Genomic DNA, 19359 nt, shown 5'->3' on the forward strand with positions numbered 1-19359 from the left:
TCCGAGAGGACAAAGACAATGCTGGTTTCCACAATTCCCTCGATGTATGCGATTGTCGTGCCCTTGCTGATGTGCTTGAACTCTTGGCTAAAGTTGGTTAGCATAACTTCCACTTGCCCTCCGTGGAGTCGAGCGATCCCTCATGCGACGCAAATTTCACGGTCGAGCAGTAGATGTTGGTCGCCCTCGATGACGCCTTCTACGTCAGCGGGTGTTTCAGTGCCGACGGAAATAATAATGCTGGCGCGCGGCAGGATGCTCACTTGATCTTCTAGCACACTCAAGGCGTGGTGACTACGACAGCTCTCCGGCGGTATCGCTTGATCTTGTGACAGCGTTATCGATTTCGACTTCAGCTCGATGACTGCGCCATGTTGATTCAGGAGGTCCATGCCGAGAATGACGTCTTGTGAACGCTGTTGGAGGACAACGAAGGTGGCAGGGTAAGTCCGGTCATGAACGGTAATTCTTGCCGTGCAGATCCCAGTCGGCCTAATGAGGTGTCCTCCAGCGGTCCGAATTTGAGGGCCTTCCCATGCAGTCTTAACTTTCCTCAAGTGGGCGGCGATGGGTCCACTCACGACGGAGTAATCGGCTCCTGTGTCTACTAAGGCGGTGACTGCGTGGCCGTCGAGAAGCACGTCGAGGTCGGTGGTTCTTTGCCTTGCGTTGCAGTTAGGTCTCGGCGTCGGATCACGGCTGCGTCGTGTTGAACTGAAGCTGAAACGTCGTGTCGTCAAGTCGTCTTTTGTCGGTGTAGTCTTGGCTTCCTGACTTCGTCGGGACGGCGGCGTGTCGTCATTAGGTCGTCGAGGTGGTTTCTTCGTCGTCTTCGTCGGCGGCGGAGGATCTTCGTCAGTTCGACGAACAGCAACCGCACCTCCATCGGTTGCTGCTTTTAGTTTTCCGGATACGGGCTCGCTGACCGGCCCCGGGCTGGGCCAGTGTATGGTCGGCGCTGCGGCGACACGCAGCGGCCTGGTGATGGCGAACGCGACGGTGGTCGAGAGCTCCACTGAGTAGCGGCGAGGTAGTCGGCGATATCGCGAGGGCGTTCACCTCGCTGCGGGTGCGGAGCATTGACGGCCAAACCTCGCAGTCCCATCTCCCGGTATGGGCATCGGCGATACACATGGCCGGCTTCTCCGCAGTAATAGCAGAGCGGACTGTGGTCGGGGGCGCGCCAAATATCCGTCTTCCTTGCGTAGGTGCGCTGGGCGACGGGTGGGCGTGCTGGCGGCGGCGGCGGCGGACGACGGAATTGCGTCGTTGCAGGGCCCTGGCGTGGTCGCGGAGGGGGACCTTGACGGCGTGCGACGGCGGCGTAGGTCATCGCTTCTGGCTGGGGCTGCGGAAATTGAGGTTGCACCTCAGGAACACCAAGCGATCGCTGAAGCTCATCTTTCACGATGTCAGCGATCGAAGCTACTTGAGGCTGCGACGAAGGCAGGACCTTGCGCAGTTCTTCGCGCACAATGGCCCTGATGGTCTCTTGAAGGTCGTCCGAACCCAGTCCTTGGATGGCATACTGCGGCGTGTGCGCCTGGCGGTTATATTGCCGGGTGCGCATCTCCAGAGTTTTCTCGATCATCGATGCCTCTGTAGAAAACTCAGCCACAGTCTTCGGTGGGTTACGAATAAGTCCGGCAAAAAGGTCTTGCTTGACGCCGCGCATCAGGAAGCGAACTTTTTTCTCCTCCGACATTTCCGGGCCGGCGTGCCGGAAAAGACGGGCCATCTCCTCCGTGAAGGTCGCGATCGTCTTGTTTGGCAGCTGCACTCTGGTTTCTAGTAGAGCTTGGGCTCGCTCTTTTCGCACGACGCTTGTAAACGTGTGCAAGAAGCCGCTTCGGAAGAGGTCCCACGCCGTTAAGGTGGCTTCCCGATTCTCGAACCACGTCCTGGCGGCGTCTTCCAATGCGAAATAGACATGCCGCAGCTTGTCGTCGCTGTCCCAACTGTTAACCTTAGCGACCCTCTCATACGTCTCCAGCCAGCTTTCCGGGTCCTCAAATGTGGAACCACGGAACGTCGGTGGCTCCCTGGGCTGCTGCAGAACTATTGGGGCTGCTCTGGCTGCCATTGGGGCTGTCTTCTTGGTCGTCTCTGGACGAACTTCTCTGACGCTCTTCTTGGTCGTCTCTGGTAGAATTCCGTGTTCCGGGGGCAGCTGCTGTAGCCGGCGGCTTGCTCGATGTTCCGGGACGGCGCTGGTGTTGTCTTTGCGGTCCGGGCTTGAATTACGGCTTGTCAGGGGCGTCCGGTACATGAACGTAAAGCACCTCCACCAGATGTCCCGTGGTGGTGACGTTCAATAACACAGTAGCAATACTGTGAGCGACAAAACTAACTTTTATTGGGCGAACCTGTGCCCACAAAACAGGCTACACTTATAGCACAACGATAGTGGCAATGGAAGTCGGTGGTAACTCGATTAGGCAGAATACCAGTAAACTATCGCAGGCGACGAAAGATCTGATCAAGAAACGCCAATGTATGAAAGCCTCTAACCCTACAGCTAGAATAGAACTGGCAGAACTTTCGAAGTTAATCAACAAGCGTAAGACAGCTGACATAAGGAAGTATAATATGGATAGAATTGAACATGCTCTCAGGAATGGCGGAAGCCTAAAAACAGTGAAGAAGAAACTAGGAATTGGCAAGAATCAGATGTATGCGTTTAGAGACAAAGCCGGCAATATCATTACTAATATGGATGAGATAGTTCAAGTGGCTGAGGAGTTCTATAGAGATTTATACAGTACCAGTGGCACCCACGACGATAATGGAAGAGAAAATAGTGTAGAGGAATTCGAAGTCCCAAAGGTAACGCCGGAAGAAGTAAAGAAAGCCTTGGGAGAAATGCAAAGGGGGAAGGCAGCTGGGGAGGATTAGGTAACAGCAGATTTGTTGAAGGATGGTGGGCAGATTGTTCTAGAGAAACTGGCCACCCTGTATACGCAATGCCTCATGACGTCGAGCGTACCGGAATCTTGGAAGAACGCTAACATAATCCTAATCCATAAGAAAGGGGACGCCAAAGACTTGAAAAATTATAGACCGATCAGCTTACTGTCCGTTGCCTACAAAATATTTACTAAGGTAATCGCAAATAGAATCAGGAACACCTTAGACTTCTGTCAAGCAAAGGACCAGGCAGGATTCCGTAAAGGCTACTCAACAATAGATCATATTCACACTATCAATCAGGTGATAGAGAAATGTGCGGAATATAACCAACCCTTATATATAGCTTTCATTGATTATGAGAAAGCGTTTGATTCTGTCGAAACCTCAGCAGTCATGGAGGCATTAAGGAATCAGGGTGTAGACGAGCCGTATGTAAAAATACTGAAAAATATCTATAGCGGCTCCACAGCCACCGTAGTCCTCCATAAAGAAAGCAACAAAATCCCAATAAAGAAAGGCGTCAGGCAGGGAGATACGATCTCTCCAATGCTATTCACAGCGTGTTTACAGGAGGTATTCAGAGACCTGGATTGGGAAGAATTGGGGATAAAAATTAATGGAGAATACCTTAGTAACTTGCGATTCGCTGATGATATTGCCTTGCTTAGTAACTCAGGGGACCAATTGCAATGCATGCTCGCTGACCTGGAGAGGCAAAGCAGAAGAGTGGGTCTAAAAATTAATCTGCAGAAAACTAAAGTAATGTTTAACAGTCTCGGAAGGGAACAGCAGTTTACGATAGGTAGCGAGGCACTGGAAGTGGTAAGAGAATACATCTACTTAGGACAGGTAGTGACTGCTGATCCAGATCATGAGAGTGAAATAATCAGAAGAATAAGAATTGGCTGGGGTGCGTTTGGCAGGCATTCGCAGATCATGAACAGCAGGTTGCCATTATCCCTCAAGAGAAAAGTGTATAATAGCTGTGTCTTACCAGTACTCACGTACGGGGCAGAAACCTGGAGGCTTACGAAAAGGGTTCTACTCAAATTGAGGACGACGCAACGAGCTATGGAAAGAAGAATGATAGGTGTAACGTTAAGGGATAAGAAAAGAGCAGATTGGGTGAGGGAACAAACGCGAGTTAATGACATCTTAGTTGAAATCAAGAAAAAGAAATGGGCATGGGCAGGACATGTAATGAGGAGGGAAGATAACCGATGGTCATTAAGGGTTACGGACTGAATCCCAAGGGAAGGGAAGCGTAGCAGAGGGCTGCAGAAAGTTAGGTGGGCGGATGAGATTAAGAAGTTTGCAGGGACGGCATGGCCGCAATTAGTACATGACCGGGGTTGTTGGAGAAGTATGGGAGAGGCCTTTGCCCTGCAGTGGGCGTAACCAGGCTGATGATGATGATGATAGTGGCGAACACGCTCGGCGATCGTCGAAAATCTGATCAGCGGGTCAAGCGCGTCGGCTTTTATACAACAGTCGTCGAACGTTCCAGACTAATCGTTGGGACCCGCGTGCCTTCCACAAAGTTCTACAACATTCGAGTCACGCGATGAAATCAGATAATACATAGTTCGGCAACAACAGACAGCGGATAGAAGCATCGATAACTTTCCAGAAACTTCGGATACATGCAGGCGCGTCCCGCGCTGTGCGATAACATTTGTTAGGCGGCGAAACGTGGTCGCCCGATAAATATAAGTACACGTGTCAATATAAAGAACTTCCTTGTTACTTGATTTGTCTTTTACATATGCGAATTGGATCAGAACTACCCTACTTTGTTCATACATGGTCAATCACACTCGTGTCTTGTTGGTTAGCAGCTCCACAGTGAAGCATGTCCAACAGTGTACCTTATGTGATTTGGATGTGTGGACAAAAGCACAGGTGCACACCTCGCATTTAGCCAGATATTTTATCAGGTGGTGTATTTTCCAACCACTTGTTTAATTTACTAGTTTAACCTTTCATCTAAGTGCGGATGCTACTGAACCGCTATCACTGGGGCTGGCCATATTATATATAATATATGCTACCTATGCAACTTGGTCCCTGTTAAAGCTTGAAGAAAAATAATCCTCTAATACAAGCAGTCACATAATGTACCCCTGGAAAAAGACGGTTCATTTGCAAAACCTACTCGACAATTTATTAATAAAAAGAAATGGGGTGAGACAGATGGAATGCCCTTCCTGAAATTATAAAAGGCAAAGTAGACTGGTCTCATTTTTTTCTACACCACCACAGCTGTGGTGCATGCTGGTAATTGTACCACAGCTGAGTTGCGAACAGAGAGCATATGAAATGCGTAATCCAGCGAGTCTTTTTGATCGTAGGCAACAGTTTTTTTCGTTGAAGCATTGTGACATTATAGTAAAGGAATAAACTGTTGCGTCCCTGTATGCTGCAATGAAATGCAAAGGAAAAAATCCTCTAAGCCTTTATTTCTTTCAAAAAGACAACAGCTGGCCACACGAACACATGTTTAAGGACTATAGCAAATTAGCCTGACAGAAACGCAAGTAAAATTTTTGTGTTGGTTTGATTTCGTGAAAAACTGCTGTAGCTGCTAGTGCAGCTTGTAGAACTTAGGCAAATGGAACGTGGCAATCGTGCATTTGCACCACAATGGACACGACGATGCTGTGAAAGGCACAAAGATGTGAACAAATGAAAGGATCAGTCATGTGCAGTGAAGTCTTAGAAGTAAGAGAGGCTTTGAAGACAAGCAGCAATACCAGATAAATATACCGGACAAATGAGCATTCAATATGATGTGCTGCTCACACGGCCAGGCTTGGCCATTGTAAAGAAGAACAAACATGCATTGCTCGGTCCGTATACCTGCGCTTATCTGTTATACAATAGTCCTAGCCCTGACCATCAAAAATCTACCCGTTCATTTAGATGGTTAGATAACATTGCTTTCTTGAACTCCTGGCATTGTTGATAGACAGCACTTTAACTGCAAGCACTTTAACGGCTACAGTTGCGTATTAGTGAGTGCGTCTTGTGACATAAGCAAATTGTAACCACTCGGGCGCAACAACGAAATAACTTCACGCTCATATATTAAAGAAAAAACAGTTCACCCAAGCATTTCTATACTTTCTGCAGGAAAAGAAAAATGAAATAGAAAGCATAACCAATGCTTCACAACCTTGCATTCAACTGGTCACTTTTAAGCATTATTGCTCATCTTTAAGGTCCTTTAATGAATCAAGAAAACGTGCCAACAAGCACCTTGTAACAAAAATCGTGCAACCCAACTTTGTTGCTTCGTACAACTATTAGAGTGCTTGAAAACAGCAAGTCAAATAAGCCATAAAGCTTACCATTTAAGAAAATCCTTTGCTGGACTAGTTGGTTCATTATCAGTCTAATAGCGGAAAGTGCAAACTTCAAACGGGACAGAAAGAGAGTCCTGTGTCTGTCTCTCTATCCATCTCGTTTTAAGTTTCTGCTTTCCTTATTCCATTCAAAGCTTACTGCTTCCAAGTTCCTCATAGTGTATGTGATATTAACCATTGCAAAAGCATTTTCTTCAAGCAAATAAACATCATTAAGTAAATTTCAATGCATGTCCTTATATTTAAACATGCACGCAGATTATATCGTTGGTCGAGTCACTGCTGAAATATAAACAAATGACCACCACCATCTATATGCAAGGTGTCGTAATTTGGGATTGTCAAGCTTGGATATTAAAGCAAAGAGTCATTGGAGAGCAACTTTTTTTTTTCTTCCTTTATATACTTCCTTGAGTATTTTCTGCCCCAAACAGAAAATAATCTGCTTCACATAGCTGGTGCATGTTAACAGATGCAAGCTTTGAAACACATGCCATTCACATTGAGATAATGAACTTTCACGTCTCCAGCCCTTCAACTTGGCCAGAAGTGTAGTCGCTGAATATGCAGTCTGACCACCACCACTGCTTCTACAAAACTCATGTTGGTGAATATGCAAACTCTATAACTATTATGCAGTGCCTTCCCACCGTGTTCCAAATTCTCCTAAGAACTACAAGTAACATGGCAGGAAAAAAGCATGCATCTGCGTGCTAGGCATGGTGAGATTGGTCTATTATGTGCTAAATTGCAGCAAATCCATTGCCTTTGTTGCAATACACTATAAGCAAAGCTTTCCTGAATCATTACACTTACATACTATCCAAAGAGGTACACGATCTCTGCACTTATTTTTTATTTCTATACCATCTGCTTTAAATGCAAATGAAAGGTCTCATATGGCGTTATGGTATGCAACGACAACGTGCAGTTGAATGCATCATTTTGCAACTGGTGACAAAAGCATTGCGAGCAGTGGTATATGTTCATAGAAGTATGGCTTTTAGAAAATTTAGCAACGTTGAGTCGGGCATTGCTAAAAAAATTTGTGAAACTGTTTTGAAGGAGTTGAGACACAGCAGTGCATGTCACAAAGATGCATGCATGTCTATGGCATTTGCACTGCCTTGCAGCATTGTTAGACATCATATACTACAAGCATAGCCTCCCATACACTTTTGTCAGGATTATATTGGTAATGCTGGGCACCTCATAAATTTTTCACAGTGATGCTAAGAAATTTACTACTGCACCCAAGACCCAAACAGAGTTTCCTTTGTCTGTATCTGACCATATCCTTCGAAATCTTGTAGTGAAAGGACACCAGGATGGCAGATGCTTAGAGGAAGCTTATTCAACGGAGTTCCTGAAGGAGGCAAAATTGTCAACCTTAACACTGCTCAAAGAAATCACTGATGTAAAAAGTTTTGCATTGCTGTTCCATGTTTCCTATTATTTGTATGTGGTACCTGAAGGTAAAATATTAATAAAGCTCTTGAAGGGAACAGTGCTAAAAACAGAATGATGAGAGGAGATCCAACACTGTGCTGACTAGAAGAAGAAGAAGAAACTTTAATGAAGAATAGTCCGGCAGTTCTTGCTGTGGTGGCGGCCTCAGGTAACGGCTCGAAGTCCTTGGACTCGAGCGGAATCTTCGGCTTGCTGGACGGCCCAGAGCTGGTCTGCCAGCTCTGAACTTCTGATAGCCGCCTCCCAGCGGCGGCGACGCCTACGGAGAAGGTCCCCGCCGGCTCCCGCATCCGGGGCAGCGTCGGGAAGAAGCGAGCTCGAGCCCTCTCCTACCCTGGCAACGGCCGCGATTATGGACGCGTCGCCAACGGAGCTGGTTTGATTACCGTTGTTGCCGGCACACTTTCAGAGCATGTGTCGCAGCGTTGCTCTCTGTCCGCATGTTTTACACGCGTCTGTTGAATATAAACGCGAATAGCAGTGGTGTAAGATAGCGGGGCTAGGGTAGGTGTGTGTCTGGAGCAAGCGTAACGTTACGGCCTCGTTCCTGTTCAACTTATCGTGCGGTGGCGGGAATGTGCGTCTTTCGAGTCTGTAGTGTTGGGTGAGGTCTCTGAACGTGGTTAGGCGATCGCCCCACGCCCAGTGTGCTTCCTGTTGTGTTTCTGTTGTAGTGTCCCGACCCGGCAGATCCGATGCCCCGCTCTCGGGGGCGGAGGCGGCCACATAATCAGCGGCGGCTCGGCGTGTGAGACCTCGAGCCGTGGCGTGGGCCGCCTCGTTGCCCGCGAGCGGAACATCGGTATGTGCCGGGGTCCAGAGGAGGAAGACCGTAGAATTTTGGGGTTGCGAGGGCGATGACGAGTCGCCGTCGTCAGAAATTTGGAGTATGCGGGCCGCTTCCCGCGAGACACGACCGCGCGCGAAGCCGCGGATTGCCGCCTGCGAGTCGTTGATCACGATCGCAGCGTTCGGCACCGCGACGAGTGCTAGGGCTATCGCGGCTTCTTCGGCCGCCTCCGTGTGTCCCGTGGTCACCGTGGCGCTCGCGAGGCACTTACCCGAGCGGTCTACAACCGCTATCGCGTGTGCGCTTCTCCCTCCTCCATTTCGCGCCGCGTCTACGTATACTGCCTCGTTGCTGTTACCAAACTTCTTCTGAAGGTCGCTTGCTCGTTTGTTGCGTCTCCCGGCGTGGTGCGTCGGGTGCATGTTCTTGGGAAGCGGCGGGATGATCAGGCGGTCGCGAACAGAGGCGGGAACCGCCGTCTTTTCTCCATGCTAGTGTGGTACGCGATGCTAAGCGACTCGAGAATGCATCGACCTGCCTTTGACCTCGATAATCGTTCGTATTGCGCAATGTCGTGCGCCTCGATTAACTCGTTAAGGGAGTTGTGAACTCCGAGCTCTAGAAACGTGTCGGTGCTCGCGTTGAGTGGAACGCCGACCGCCCTCTTGAAAGCCTTTCGGATCATGCATTCGACTTTGTTTTTTTCGGACCCGATCCACCTCAGGTAGGGGGCAACATACGTTATGCGGCTTATCGCTTACGCCTGCACGAGACGGATCGCGCACTCTTCACGCATACCATTGCGTCTATTCGTGATGCGACGCAAGAGTCGGATCGTGTCATCTACCGAACGACGAAGTATTCGCACCGTCTCTCCGTTACGGCCGTTTGCCTGCAGGTGTAACCCTAGGATTCTAATTTTCTGTACGTGCGGTACGGGAGTACCATCTGCCAATGTAATGCGTATCAATATATACTGGATGTACACTTGGGTGCAGAAAAAAACAGATGATGACGTACAATATGATTGTTAAGAGAACGAAATCACAGGCTGAATAGATGCATGATTTTACAGCTGTGTAGCGATAGCGGGGGCATGTTGACACAATTTTCAGAATATTTATGGATGGCAATAATGTCTTCAAAAGTTTTGCATAAGCCTTGTTCAGGGTGCTTGCCTAGAACGATGCACTGAGAAAGCGTGACTTTACGCTACTGCAATAAGGCATACATGTATGCTTCTTATTTGCAATGCCTCCATGACCACTATTGTCTCTACTGAACCAAGTGTGTACTTTTCAAAGGTCATACAGAGAGGTTGGCTACGCTCTCAAATGTCTTATTGGATGAGATCCATCATGGAATATTGTGGTCAACTGTATCCCTTATTCTATTTGATAGCGAATATCTTGTACCATACTGAGACTAAAGAAGTGGGTCTGTAGCTCTTCCAATTCTTAAACACCTCCATTCTTGTGATTATGCTCGCATTCTTTAAAGTCTGGTACGCTTAGCGTTGTTAGGCATTGTGAATAAAGGACTGCAAGATTCCAGTGCAATATCTCGTCCATGTTTTATCAAATCAACTGTTATTTCATCTTCTGCCACATTTTCCTTGGACTTATCTTGCGAAGCCCTTCAAACCTGATCAATAGTTACACATTGAACGTCCATTTCCTGTTCGCTACTACATCCAATCATGGTTACATGGCTGTTATGGGTACGGTACCCCTTTCAGTTACGGTGTCTCCGTATGAAGATACGACTTTCTATGTTGCGTTTTTCATCAAAAAGCAAAGGAGTGACACTGCACACTGGTGGGGATAATATGGGAAGCATACATAAATGCAATGAACGCCATCTGATGAAGCGACGAAACACTACTAGAGAAAAAGATGTTTGAAGACGGACGACTCCATGTTTTACGGAAGCTCCGGTTTGTCGCTGCTCAAATTTCTCTTTTGCAGCAACCTCAAACATTCAGAACGGTTAAAAACCCTGTTTTATGTGAAGAAAGAGCTACTTTTAATGAAAAACAGTTACACAATACTCATAGTTCTATTACTGAATAGTTTTGATCCTGTTTTCATCCGAGTCTCCATTCGGAGACACTGTGGCTCACTCAATCTTTTTTTGCCACGCCGGCGACCCATAGCCACTGTGCGAAAACTTAAAACCACCGACACTTTTTGGACTTCTTGGGCAATCTAGTTCACCGTCGAAGAATTAAACTGTGTTTTTCAGTTTCCCCTGTTAGTTTTAAGTGGTGACATTTTTTAAATGCACAAATCGTCGTACGCACTGTTTCGTCATGAAGGTGGTAAATGCTCACATTTCGGGACCATGACACGAACAACGTCAGTCTGGCAATTATATCGCTTCCTCGAATGGTTGTCCAGATATGAGAGATTCCTAGTTTGGTCCCAGAACAACAGAATTTTGTTTGGGCGAAGGCAGTTTGCAGAAGCAGTACTGACTGTTTTCTGTTTTTGTATTTGAGAATTTTGTGCTGCAATTTAGCATTTTCTTTTAATGTCCAACCTGAATAGCTCATTTTAAGTCACCATCCTTGCTCTAAACATGATGCGATTGTGTGAGGTAGGATGCAAAGGACCACTGGCCCCAGCAAGTCCAGTTGCCGTTTCCTTAGCAGAGCAAGAATGAGAAGTATGTGGCAGAAACCAGGGCCACTACCGGAAATGCGATGTTTTTTTGTGCATCGCACCTCAGGACCACTTCTTCAAGTATCACAACCTGTCGACCAGTCGATGCACCACTCGCACAACCTTGAATAGATAGTTTCCCTTCTTCCTTTAAAGTGGCATAGTGAACTTGCGATAGAAAGTATTGAGTCACAATGTCTCCATATGAGGACGCGATTGACTTTGCAAAATAATATTCCTAGAGAGGGGAATTTTTTTCTTCGGACTCTGGACACCTGAAACATTAATACCTGCAAGCTCCAAAAATGTCCTGGCAGAATACGATAATTCGTGACTGAAGGGGGTACAGTTCAGTATAGTAGCCATGAAAATGGCTACAAATGCTAAGTTTGTGTTAACAATGACATTTTTAAATACCAAATAAGGTTATCTCCTCAAAATAAGCCAACATAACGCAAATAATTTCCATCTTATTTCATGCCTGCAACTTCTTGTAAACTTTCATTATATATTGAAGGCCCCTCGCCTTCGCTCAGGGGGTCCGCGAGCCGCTACCAGCACGACAGAGGACCAGTGGCGCAAAGAACAAAAACCGTTTTAATTTACGATAGAACGTAACACTCAAAATTACCGCAGCCTCGCGGCCAATAGCAGAAAAGAACAAGGCAAAGAAGCAAGCAGTAAATAAGCAAAGCAGCAAAAAGCAGCAAAAGCAAAGAAGCAAGCAGCAAAACAGCGAAGCAACAAAATATACAAGCCAAAGGGAGCGACGAAAGAACGGCCGCTACAAACCATCAACCGACACAATCTTTCGGGCGATAACAGAATTAAAGCGCAGAAAGCACGCAAGCACCGAACCAGGCGCGCAGATAGTCCCACAAGCGAACAACAAGAGCACTCTTTCATGCAGACACAATACAAAGACGCTTTTCCCCCTGCTCTGTAGCACGCTCGGACAGAAACCTAGACGGGCCACGCCCCACCAGCGCCTCCCCAGGCCCGCGCCCCGCAAAAAGCCCCGAGTGCAGTCTCCCCTGCCTTCTTATCGGGCAGCCGCCTTCCCGGCAGTCCCCGCGCGAGTTCTTACGATACCGCGATCGATGCGCATGCTCCATGCGACGAGTGCCGTTGTGGCGCGCGTTTTAAAGGCTTCCCCCGTGCGCGCTGCAGAGAGGGCCAAGGGCCCGACACTCCCCCCCGTACAAGACCGGACACCCGCCTGGGTGTCCAACGACACTATGTAACGACACTATGTAACGACACTATGTAACAACACTATGTCCAACCGCACCATGCATCGTCCTAGTCTAGTACATCACGGCTTTTGCGAAGCAAAATGTTCGGGGCAGTTGGCACGCGATGGGCTGGAATGGTGTCTGGCGTCGTTCGGTGCTCCCCGTGACGGGCCCAGTTGCGCTCAAGGCGTGCGCTCCTTCAGAGTCAATGCACTTTTCGCCCAACCAACGCTAGCGCACATCGGTCGCCCCGGTGAGAGGCCGACGACGTAGGTGATGTTTCGATGGGCCGCCGTGGCAGCCAGGCTGGTCACATTCGCTGGAGTGGTAGCATGGCATTCTGCGTAGGGCGAGGATATCCGGGGACAGCAAATGTAAAAAGAAGTCGCGATTAACAGATAACGGACGTAGGGTACAGCCGCGTTAACTGCTGGACTCGTGGTAAAGGCTAACTGCTGTCCGATGGGCGCTCGTAGTACGCTTTGAGGTCGTGCAAGCTTACGGGCCCTATTACTCTGCTGCCGTGTTTTTCCCGCAAGAGGTACACCAAACTAGAAATACGTTTCGCGATCACGTAAGGGCCATCCCATCTAGGCGCGAGGGAAGCAGCAAACCCTTTTGCAGCATCGCTGAGTGGGTGCGTGCGGCGGAGCACTTCGTCGCCGACCGCGAACTCCAGGGCCCGCCTGCCTTTGTTGTACTGATTGCCATGTTCCAGGCGGGCGAGGTCCAAGTTTTCCCTGGCCTCCTTCAGAGTGTGGGCCAGGCGGCTGGAAAGAGTTTGTGTGAACGTGGAGTAATTGCAAGTTGGTAATTCAGAGCCGTTGGTGAATGCATGCTCAATAGGAAACCGGAGCTCGCGACCGAGAAGAATAGCCGCTGGCGTAAACCCTGTCGACCGGTTTACTGTGGTCCTTGTGGCGAAAGCCATCTCCTGGATACGAACGTCCCAGTCCTTGTGCCGCTCGGTGAAAGCCACCAGCATTGTTTTAAGGTTTCTGTTGACACGCTCCGTGATGTTGGCTTGAGGGTGGTATGGTGTCGTCCTTTTGTGCTGCACGCCAAGAGCTTTGCAAGTGTCAACGAATATCCTGCCTGTGAAATATGTGGCATTGTCTGTGATAAGCTGCGCTGGGAAACCGAAACGGGTGAACGCTTCCAACAACCTATCCCAGATTATCTTAGAATCCAGCTTGCGCAGCGGGTACAGCTCTACCCATTTGGAGAAATGGTCAGTGACCACTAACAAGTATCGATTCCCTTTAGCTGACCTGGGGTATGGGCCCATAACATCACATGCCACAATTTCCCATGGGTATCGACTCTCAACTGGTTGCATGAAGCCCGGTGGCTTCCCTCCCCTCGGTTTCACGGTCTGGCAGGTAGGACATGTGCGAACGTATCTAAAGACATCCTTTCTCATGTGCGGCCATGTCGCGACGCGACACAACTTCTCGAATGTTTTCTTGCCGTCGCTATGACCGGCGAGCCGGGTGTCATGAAAGTACTCTAGAAAAGGCTTGCGCAGCTTCCTAGGCACAACGACACGGAATGGGGACTCACCGCAATCCGTATCGGCAGCAGGTATATACCGCAAGAGCAGGCCATCGTCTGCTTGCATGTAGCAGTCGTAGTTGCCGTTACCGGCAGGGTTGGCGCCGCCCAGTGCCTTGCGTATCAAGTTGCACTGGTCGTCGCTTAGCTGGGCGTCGAGTAGCTGCTGGCGGGAGATCAGTGTTCCCCAGGCGTCCACAGGCACTGCCACAGCCAGGACTTCGGGTGCCGGCTCGCCATCCCCGGAGAGTGGTGCTCGGGACAGGGCGTCCGCTACCTTGTTGAAGGTGCCTTTCCTGTATTCTACTCTGTAATTATATTTCTGAAGAGAGAGGGCCCAACGGGCTAAACGGCCGGCTGGGTTTTGTAGCTTTGACAGCCACGTCAGCGCCTGGTGGTCAGTCTGAATAGTAAAGTCAGCCCCATCCAGATACATGTCAAATTTCTTTAGTGCAAATACAATTGCTAGGCACTCTTTCTCTGTTACGGTATAGTTCCGCTCCGCTCCTGTGAGAGTGCGACTTGCAAAAGCCAGAGGGTGAAGCTTTCCTTGGTGCTTCTGAAGCAAGACTGCGCCGATGCCATACTCACTTGCATCGGTCTGCACGGTGAATGGCAGGTTGAGGTCGGGAAGCAGCAGACGTGCGGTATCGGCGATAGCCGATGACAGAGCCCGAAATGATCCCTGCTCCACGTCAGTCCAGTGCCAACTGGCACCTTTCCGTAGGAGCTGGTGGAGAGGTCTTGCCAGGTCAGCGCAGTTGGGGATAAAGTGGCGGTAGAAGCCCACCATGCCCAAATACCGCTGCAGGCTCTTGACGTCGGTTGGTGGTGGAAGCTGCAGTATAGCCCGGAGTTTCTCCTCGTCAGGTCGGAATGTGCCTTGCTCGACGATGAAACCTAGGAGGTTGATTCTGGGCGAAACCAGTTGAACTTTCCGGGGGTTAATGGTGATGCCTGCAGCCTGCATTCGTTGTAAAACGGTGGTTAGGTGAAGGAGATGCTCCTCCAGGGTATTCGAGAACACTACCACGTCATCCATGTAAGCCATTGCGTAATTGAACTTGGCGTCTTGAAGCACAATATCTATTACACGTTGAAAGGTTGCAGGTGAATTGCACAAACCGAAAGGCAATCGGACAAATTCGAACAGTCCCCGATGGCAAGTGAATGCAGTCTTTGCAATATCGCAGGGGGCGATCGGAATTTGCAGGAAGCCCCTGCTGCAGTCTAAAGTAGTGAAGAACTTTGCGGACCCAAGCGAATACATCACTGAATCGATTGATGGGAAGGGGTACGAGTCTCGAACTGTGACAGCGTTCAACCGACGGTAGTCGACACACAACCGCGCCGTGCCATCTTTCTTAGGTGCTAGTACAACTGGGAATGCCCAGGGGCTCTTAGACGGTCTTACTGCACCGGTAGCGATCATTTCGTCTAGCGCACTATCAAGAAGTGCTCGCTTGTGGATGCTCAGGGGCCGCGGGTTGAAACGAATTGGGCGGGCGCCTCCGGTGTCTATCCTATGAGTCAGCACATTAACGCTGCCAGGAGCTTCCGTGAACATTTCTGCAAATGGTTTAAGCGCTGTCTCGATTTTGGTCTTCTCCGCCGGAGATCCTGTGAAGGACTTCAGAACAGTGAGAATACCATTACCAGTCTCGGATACCGCAGGTATATTGGTGGAAAACAGATTTGTCTGTGGTTCTCTTGGCTTACTCATGAACTTGAGTGGATGTGCATGCATGCCATACTGGTAGGTGCCTTTAGACAGATCGAGAACGATTCCTGCTTTGGCTATGAAGTTACGGCCCAAAATCACGGGACAAGAAAGTCCTGGAAGGTGTAGGAAGCGTTGCCGGAATTTTTTATCATTCATGGTAACCGTTAACCGGGCTGCTGACGTAGCGGACGCAACGTGAGCGGATGCCATGCGAAGGGTCGTGTTTACACTTCGTAACTGTAGACGTTTCGTCTCGCAGGCGCTTCTCACACGGTCACCGAAAACGGAAACGGCAGAGCCGGTGTCTAAAATAGCAGGTACTTCTATTCCGGCCATTCTGACCGCTACCAATGGTGTTTTGTCAAGGTGGTCGTCAAGAAGACTGAACGTGGACGGCAAAGACCTCACCATTTGTCCGAGATCCTGGGCCTTCGATCTGGGGGGGTGACACCTTTCCGGTACAGCTACTACCGTTGATGCCGGTGGTGATTTGAGTGTGAGGAGCTGTTTCTGTCCCCCGCTCCGCTGCCGAGGTTGTCCGCGGCTCAGCGCCGTGACAGCAGGATGGTGAGACGACCAAAACACCCGGCTTTTCGTAGTCTTGGAAACGCCTGCCCCCGCTCGGTGCTTGACAGCCGCTGCAAGATGCTTCGATGTTGCGAGTAACACCGCGTGAGGGTCGGCTGCTGCCGGAGAGGGCGTCCCGGAGCCTGCATGTTGCGAGGGGACGTCGGGGCGCGGTAGGTCGTTGGCCGGCGACTGGTAGTTGCTCACCACCGCCGGCCCTCGTCGTTTCCCTGCTGGCGGGAGCCAGGTGGGCTCGGGCACTGGCTCTTGTAGTGGCCTCGTCCCCCACACTGGAAGCAGACTGGAATGTTCCTGCGTGTATCTTCTGCGCCTGATTGGGCGGCAGCCGCTACAGGCCTGCTGCGGCCCCGAGTGCCTCGCAACGTTGTTGCAGGTTCCCGGACCGGAGGCCGGAAAGGTACCTGGGTGGCAAGGGTGCGGTGAATAAATGGATCCAGCGCCCTTGGAGGCGGTACGATATCCCCCGGGCTTGCAAATGCAGAACCGCGCCACGCGCAAGACGGTTCTAGGGAGGCTTGAGGCGGGGGTGGAGGCTGGTAAGTTAGCTCTGCCAACATCGCCGCCTGAATATCGGACGCCGCTTGGGCGAGATCGTCAAGTGAAGAGAAGGTGCGGCCCCTTAGATAAGCCTGGAAGCGTGGGTGAGATTGCCGGATTGCCCGGGTGACTCTTTCTGTTTCAGGTGCTGAAGGGTCTGCGCGCTCGTAAAGCTCCTGAAAGGACCGTATGTATTCTTGGAGGCTTTCCCCCTCCGCCTGACTACGGGCGCGAAGCTCGTCGTTTATGCGGACAACGTAGTCGGGGGGGAGGAATTCTGCTCGCAGAAGCTGCTCAAAGTGCGCCCAACTCTGGAATGACTGGCGACGACGCCAGCGGGCGGCGGACCCAGTCAGGGCGACGGGCAAAACGCGCTGAAGAAGAACGTCATCCGTAATGGCTTGCGCATTGCGGTAGTCTTCCATTTCCTGAAGGAAGTCCGCCACCGATTTCGTATCTGTGTGCCCTTCATATGTAGGCACAGCGAGCTGCAAATGGAAACTGGCTGCTGGAGTTATGTTTGTCTGATGCTCGAGCAGCGCGGTCAGCTGGGCAATAATGCTACACATATCTTGTGCGGGCGCACCCTGGTCCTTCTTATCCGGCATCGTACTAGTGGATTTGCGAGTATGATTTTCAACCGCGCTCTTCTTGACATTACCCGAACGTAGGTGCATTAAAATGCCGGCGGTGCATCTCTGGCGTTGAAATTGAGCGGGCAAAGCGGTCCGACGGAATGGTCAAGCGGTTCTGCGGAGGCAGGATGGCGCGGAATAGCGGGGCGCAAGGAAAGCGAGAGGTTGAATAAGAAACGTTCAGTGAGCTTACGCCGGTCAGAGGGATTAGGTACAGATGCATGAGCTGTGGGACCCGATGTCGGAGCGAAACAAGAAGGCCCAGGGGGGAGTGCCAGCTGTCTTGAGATGGGGGCGGTTCCCTCGTTCCCGTGCTCGTGGTCCCTGCGGTGCGGAAGCGTACTCCAGAACAAAAAGAAAAAACGAGAAGAAAACCACGTTGGGCGCCAGATGAAGGCCCCTCGCCTTCGCTCAGGGGGTCCGCGAGCCGCTACCAGCACGACAGAGGACCAGTGGCGCAAAGAACAAAAACCGTTTTAATTTACGATAGAACGTAACACTCAAAATTACCGCAGCCTCGCGGCCAATAGCAGAAAAGAACAAGGCAAAGAAGCAAGCAGTAAATAAGCAAAGCAGCAAAAAGCAGCAAAAGCAAAGAAGCAAGCAGCAAAACAGCGAAGCAACAAAATATACAAGCCAAAGGGAGCGACGAAAGAACGGCCGCTACAAACCATCAACCGACACAATCTTTCGGGCGATAACAGAATTAAAGCGCAGAAAGCACGCAAGCACCGAACCAGGCGCGCAGATAGTCCCACAAGCGAACAACAAGAGCACTCTTTCATGCAGACACAATACAAAGACGCTTTTCCCCCTGCTCTGTAGCACGCTCGGACAGAAACCTAGACGGGCCACGCCCCACCAGCGCCTCCCCAGGCCCGCGCCCCGCAAAAAGCCCCGAGTGCAGTCTCCCCTGCCTTCTTATCGGGCAGCCGCCTTCCCGGCAGTCCCCGCGCGAGTTCTTACGATACCGCGATCGATGCGCATGCTCCATGCGACGAGTGCCGTTGTGGCGCGCGTTTTAAAGGCTTCCCCCGTGCGCGCTGCAGAGAGGGCCAAGGGCCCGACAATATATACTCACAAAAGTGACCTGTTCATCTGTAGCAGTTGCTGGCCTTATGAAGACAAGTCCCTTTGTCAAAACGATGGCTTCAGCGAGAATCCTTTTTCAATTACCATGTATCTATTCCTGCCTATGTAGCACTTTAGAGACAGAACAATTGCTATGGTCACGTTCCCACCCCATTCACAAGTTGTTACCATGTAAATCTACTAAACCTTGTGTTGAACATTTTTTCAATAAACAGATTTAAGTTCTGCACTCCCTCTTACCAGGTAAAATTAACATGCAGCACCATCCATAAAATAGGTTTCAGCCTATATTTTAGTAGTACCACATTTAAAATGTGTAGCACACCTGCAAACACCAATGGCAAGTGACAAAGTTGGGTAAAATATTGCATACTAAAAACAATGAAATTATTGTGGGAATTATCACAGTTCCACATTCTTTGTGCACACAAAAGAAGCTATCTGTTGTCAAGTTACACAGTATCGTAGTACTATGCATGCAAAGTGCAGCAAAATCGGGTAGTTTCCATTTCTTCAAAAGGTAACCTTAAAATACGTCGCAGTTGCTCATACTGAGCTTTGTGGACACAGAGGTGATGCACTCAGACTCGCAAAGCTGGTGCACAGTAGCATAGAAACAGAAAACATACATGGGTTTTCTGACAGCACCTACAAATATGGAGAAGTTGCTTGGGCTGCATGACCAAATGGCATTGTCTGACTTTTACAAAAAGTGATGTAACAGCCCCTCCTATTTTTTTATCTCCCTACCTCAATGGAGATTAAAATGTTTTAATAGTGTCATTTCAGAAAATAAG

General features: G+C 49.7%; 1 protein-coding gene across 1 annotated transcript; it reads right to left on the reverse strand.

The window, feature by feature from the left end:
- Window positions 1-16083: 16083 nt before the first annotated feature.
- Window positions 16084-17665, reverse strand: LOC140216772 (uncharacterized). The gene is made up of 2 exons (XM_072287302.1): window positions 16485-17665; window positions 16084-16420 (listed from the first exon to the last, which is right to left on the reverse strand). Exons 1-2 carry the CDS (start codon window positions 17510-17512, stop codon window positions 16084-16086), a joined length of 1365 nt encoding a protein of 454 aa, XP_072143403.1. The 5' UTR covers window positions 17513-17665.
- Window positions 17666-19359: the final 1694 nt, after the last annotated feature.

Source organism: Dermacentor andersoni, chromosome 3 (assembly GCF_023375885.2).
Source record: "Dermacentor andersoni chromosome 3, qqDerAnde1_hic_scaffold, whole genome shotgun sequence".
NCBI lineage: Eukaryota > Metazoa > Arthropoda > Arachnida > Ixodida > Ixodidae > Dermacentor > Dermacentor andersoni.

What these genes read in the sequence shown, in the direction of transcription:
- LOC140216772 (XM_072287302.1), bottom strand. Translation starts at nt 17,512, where the DNA reads ATGCACCTACGTTCGGGTAATGTCAAGAAGAGCGCGGTTGAAAATCAT. An exon ending in AACGACGAGGGCCGGCGGTG is followed by an intron (nt 16,421 to 16,484) that starts GTGAGCAACTAC and finishes CGCAACATGCAG; the next exon opens with GCTCCGGGACGCCCTCTCCG.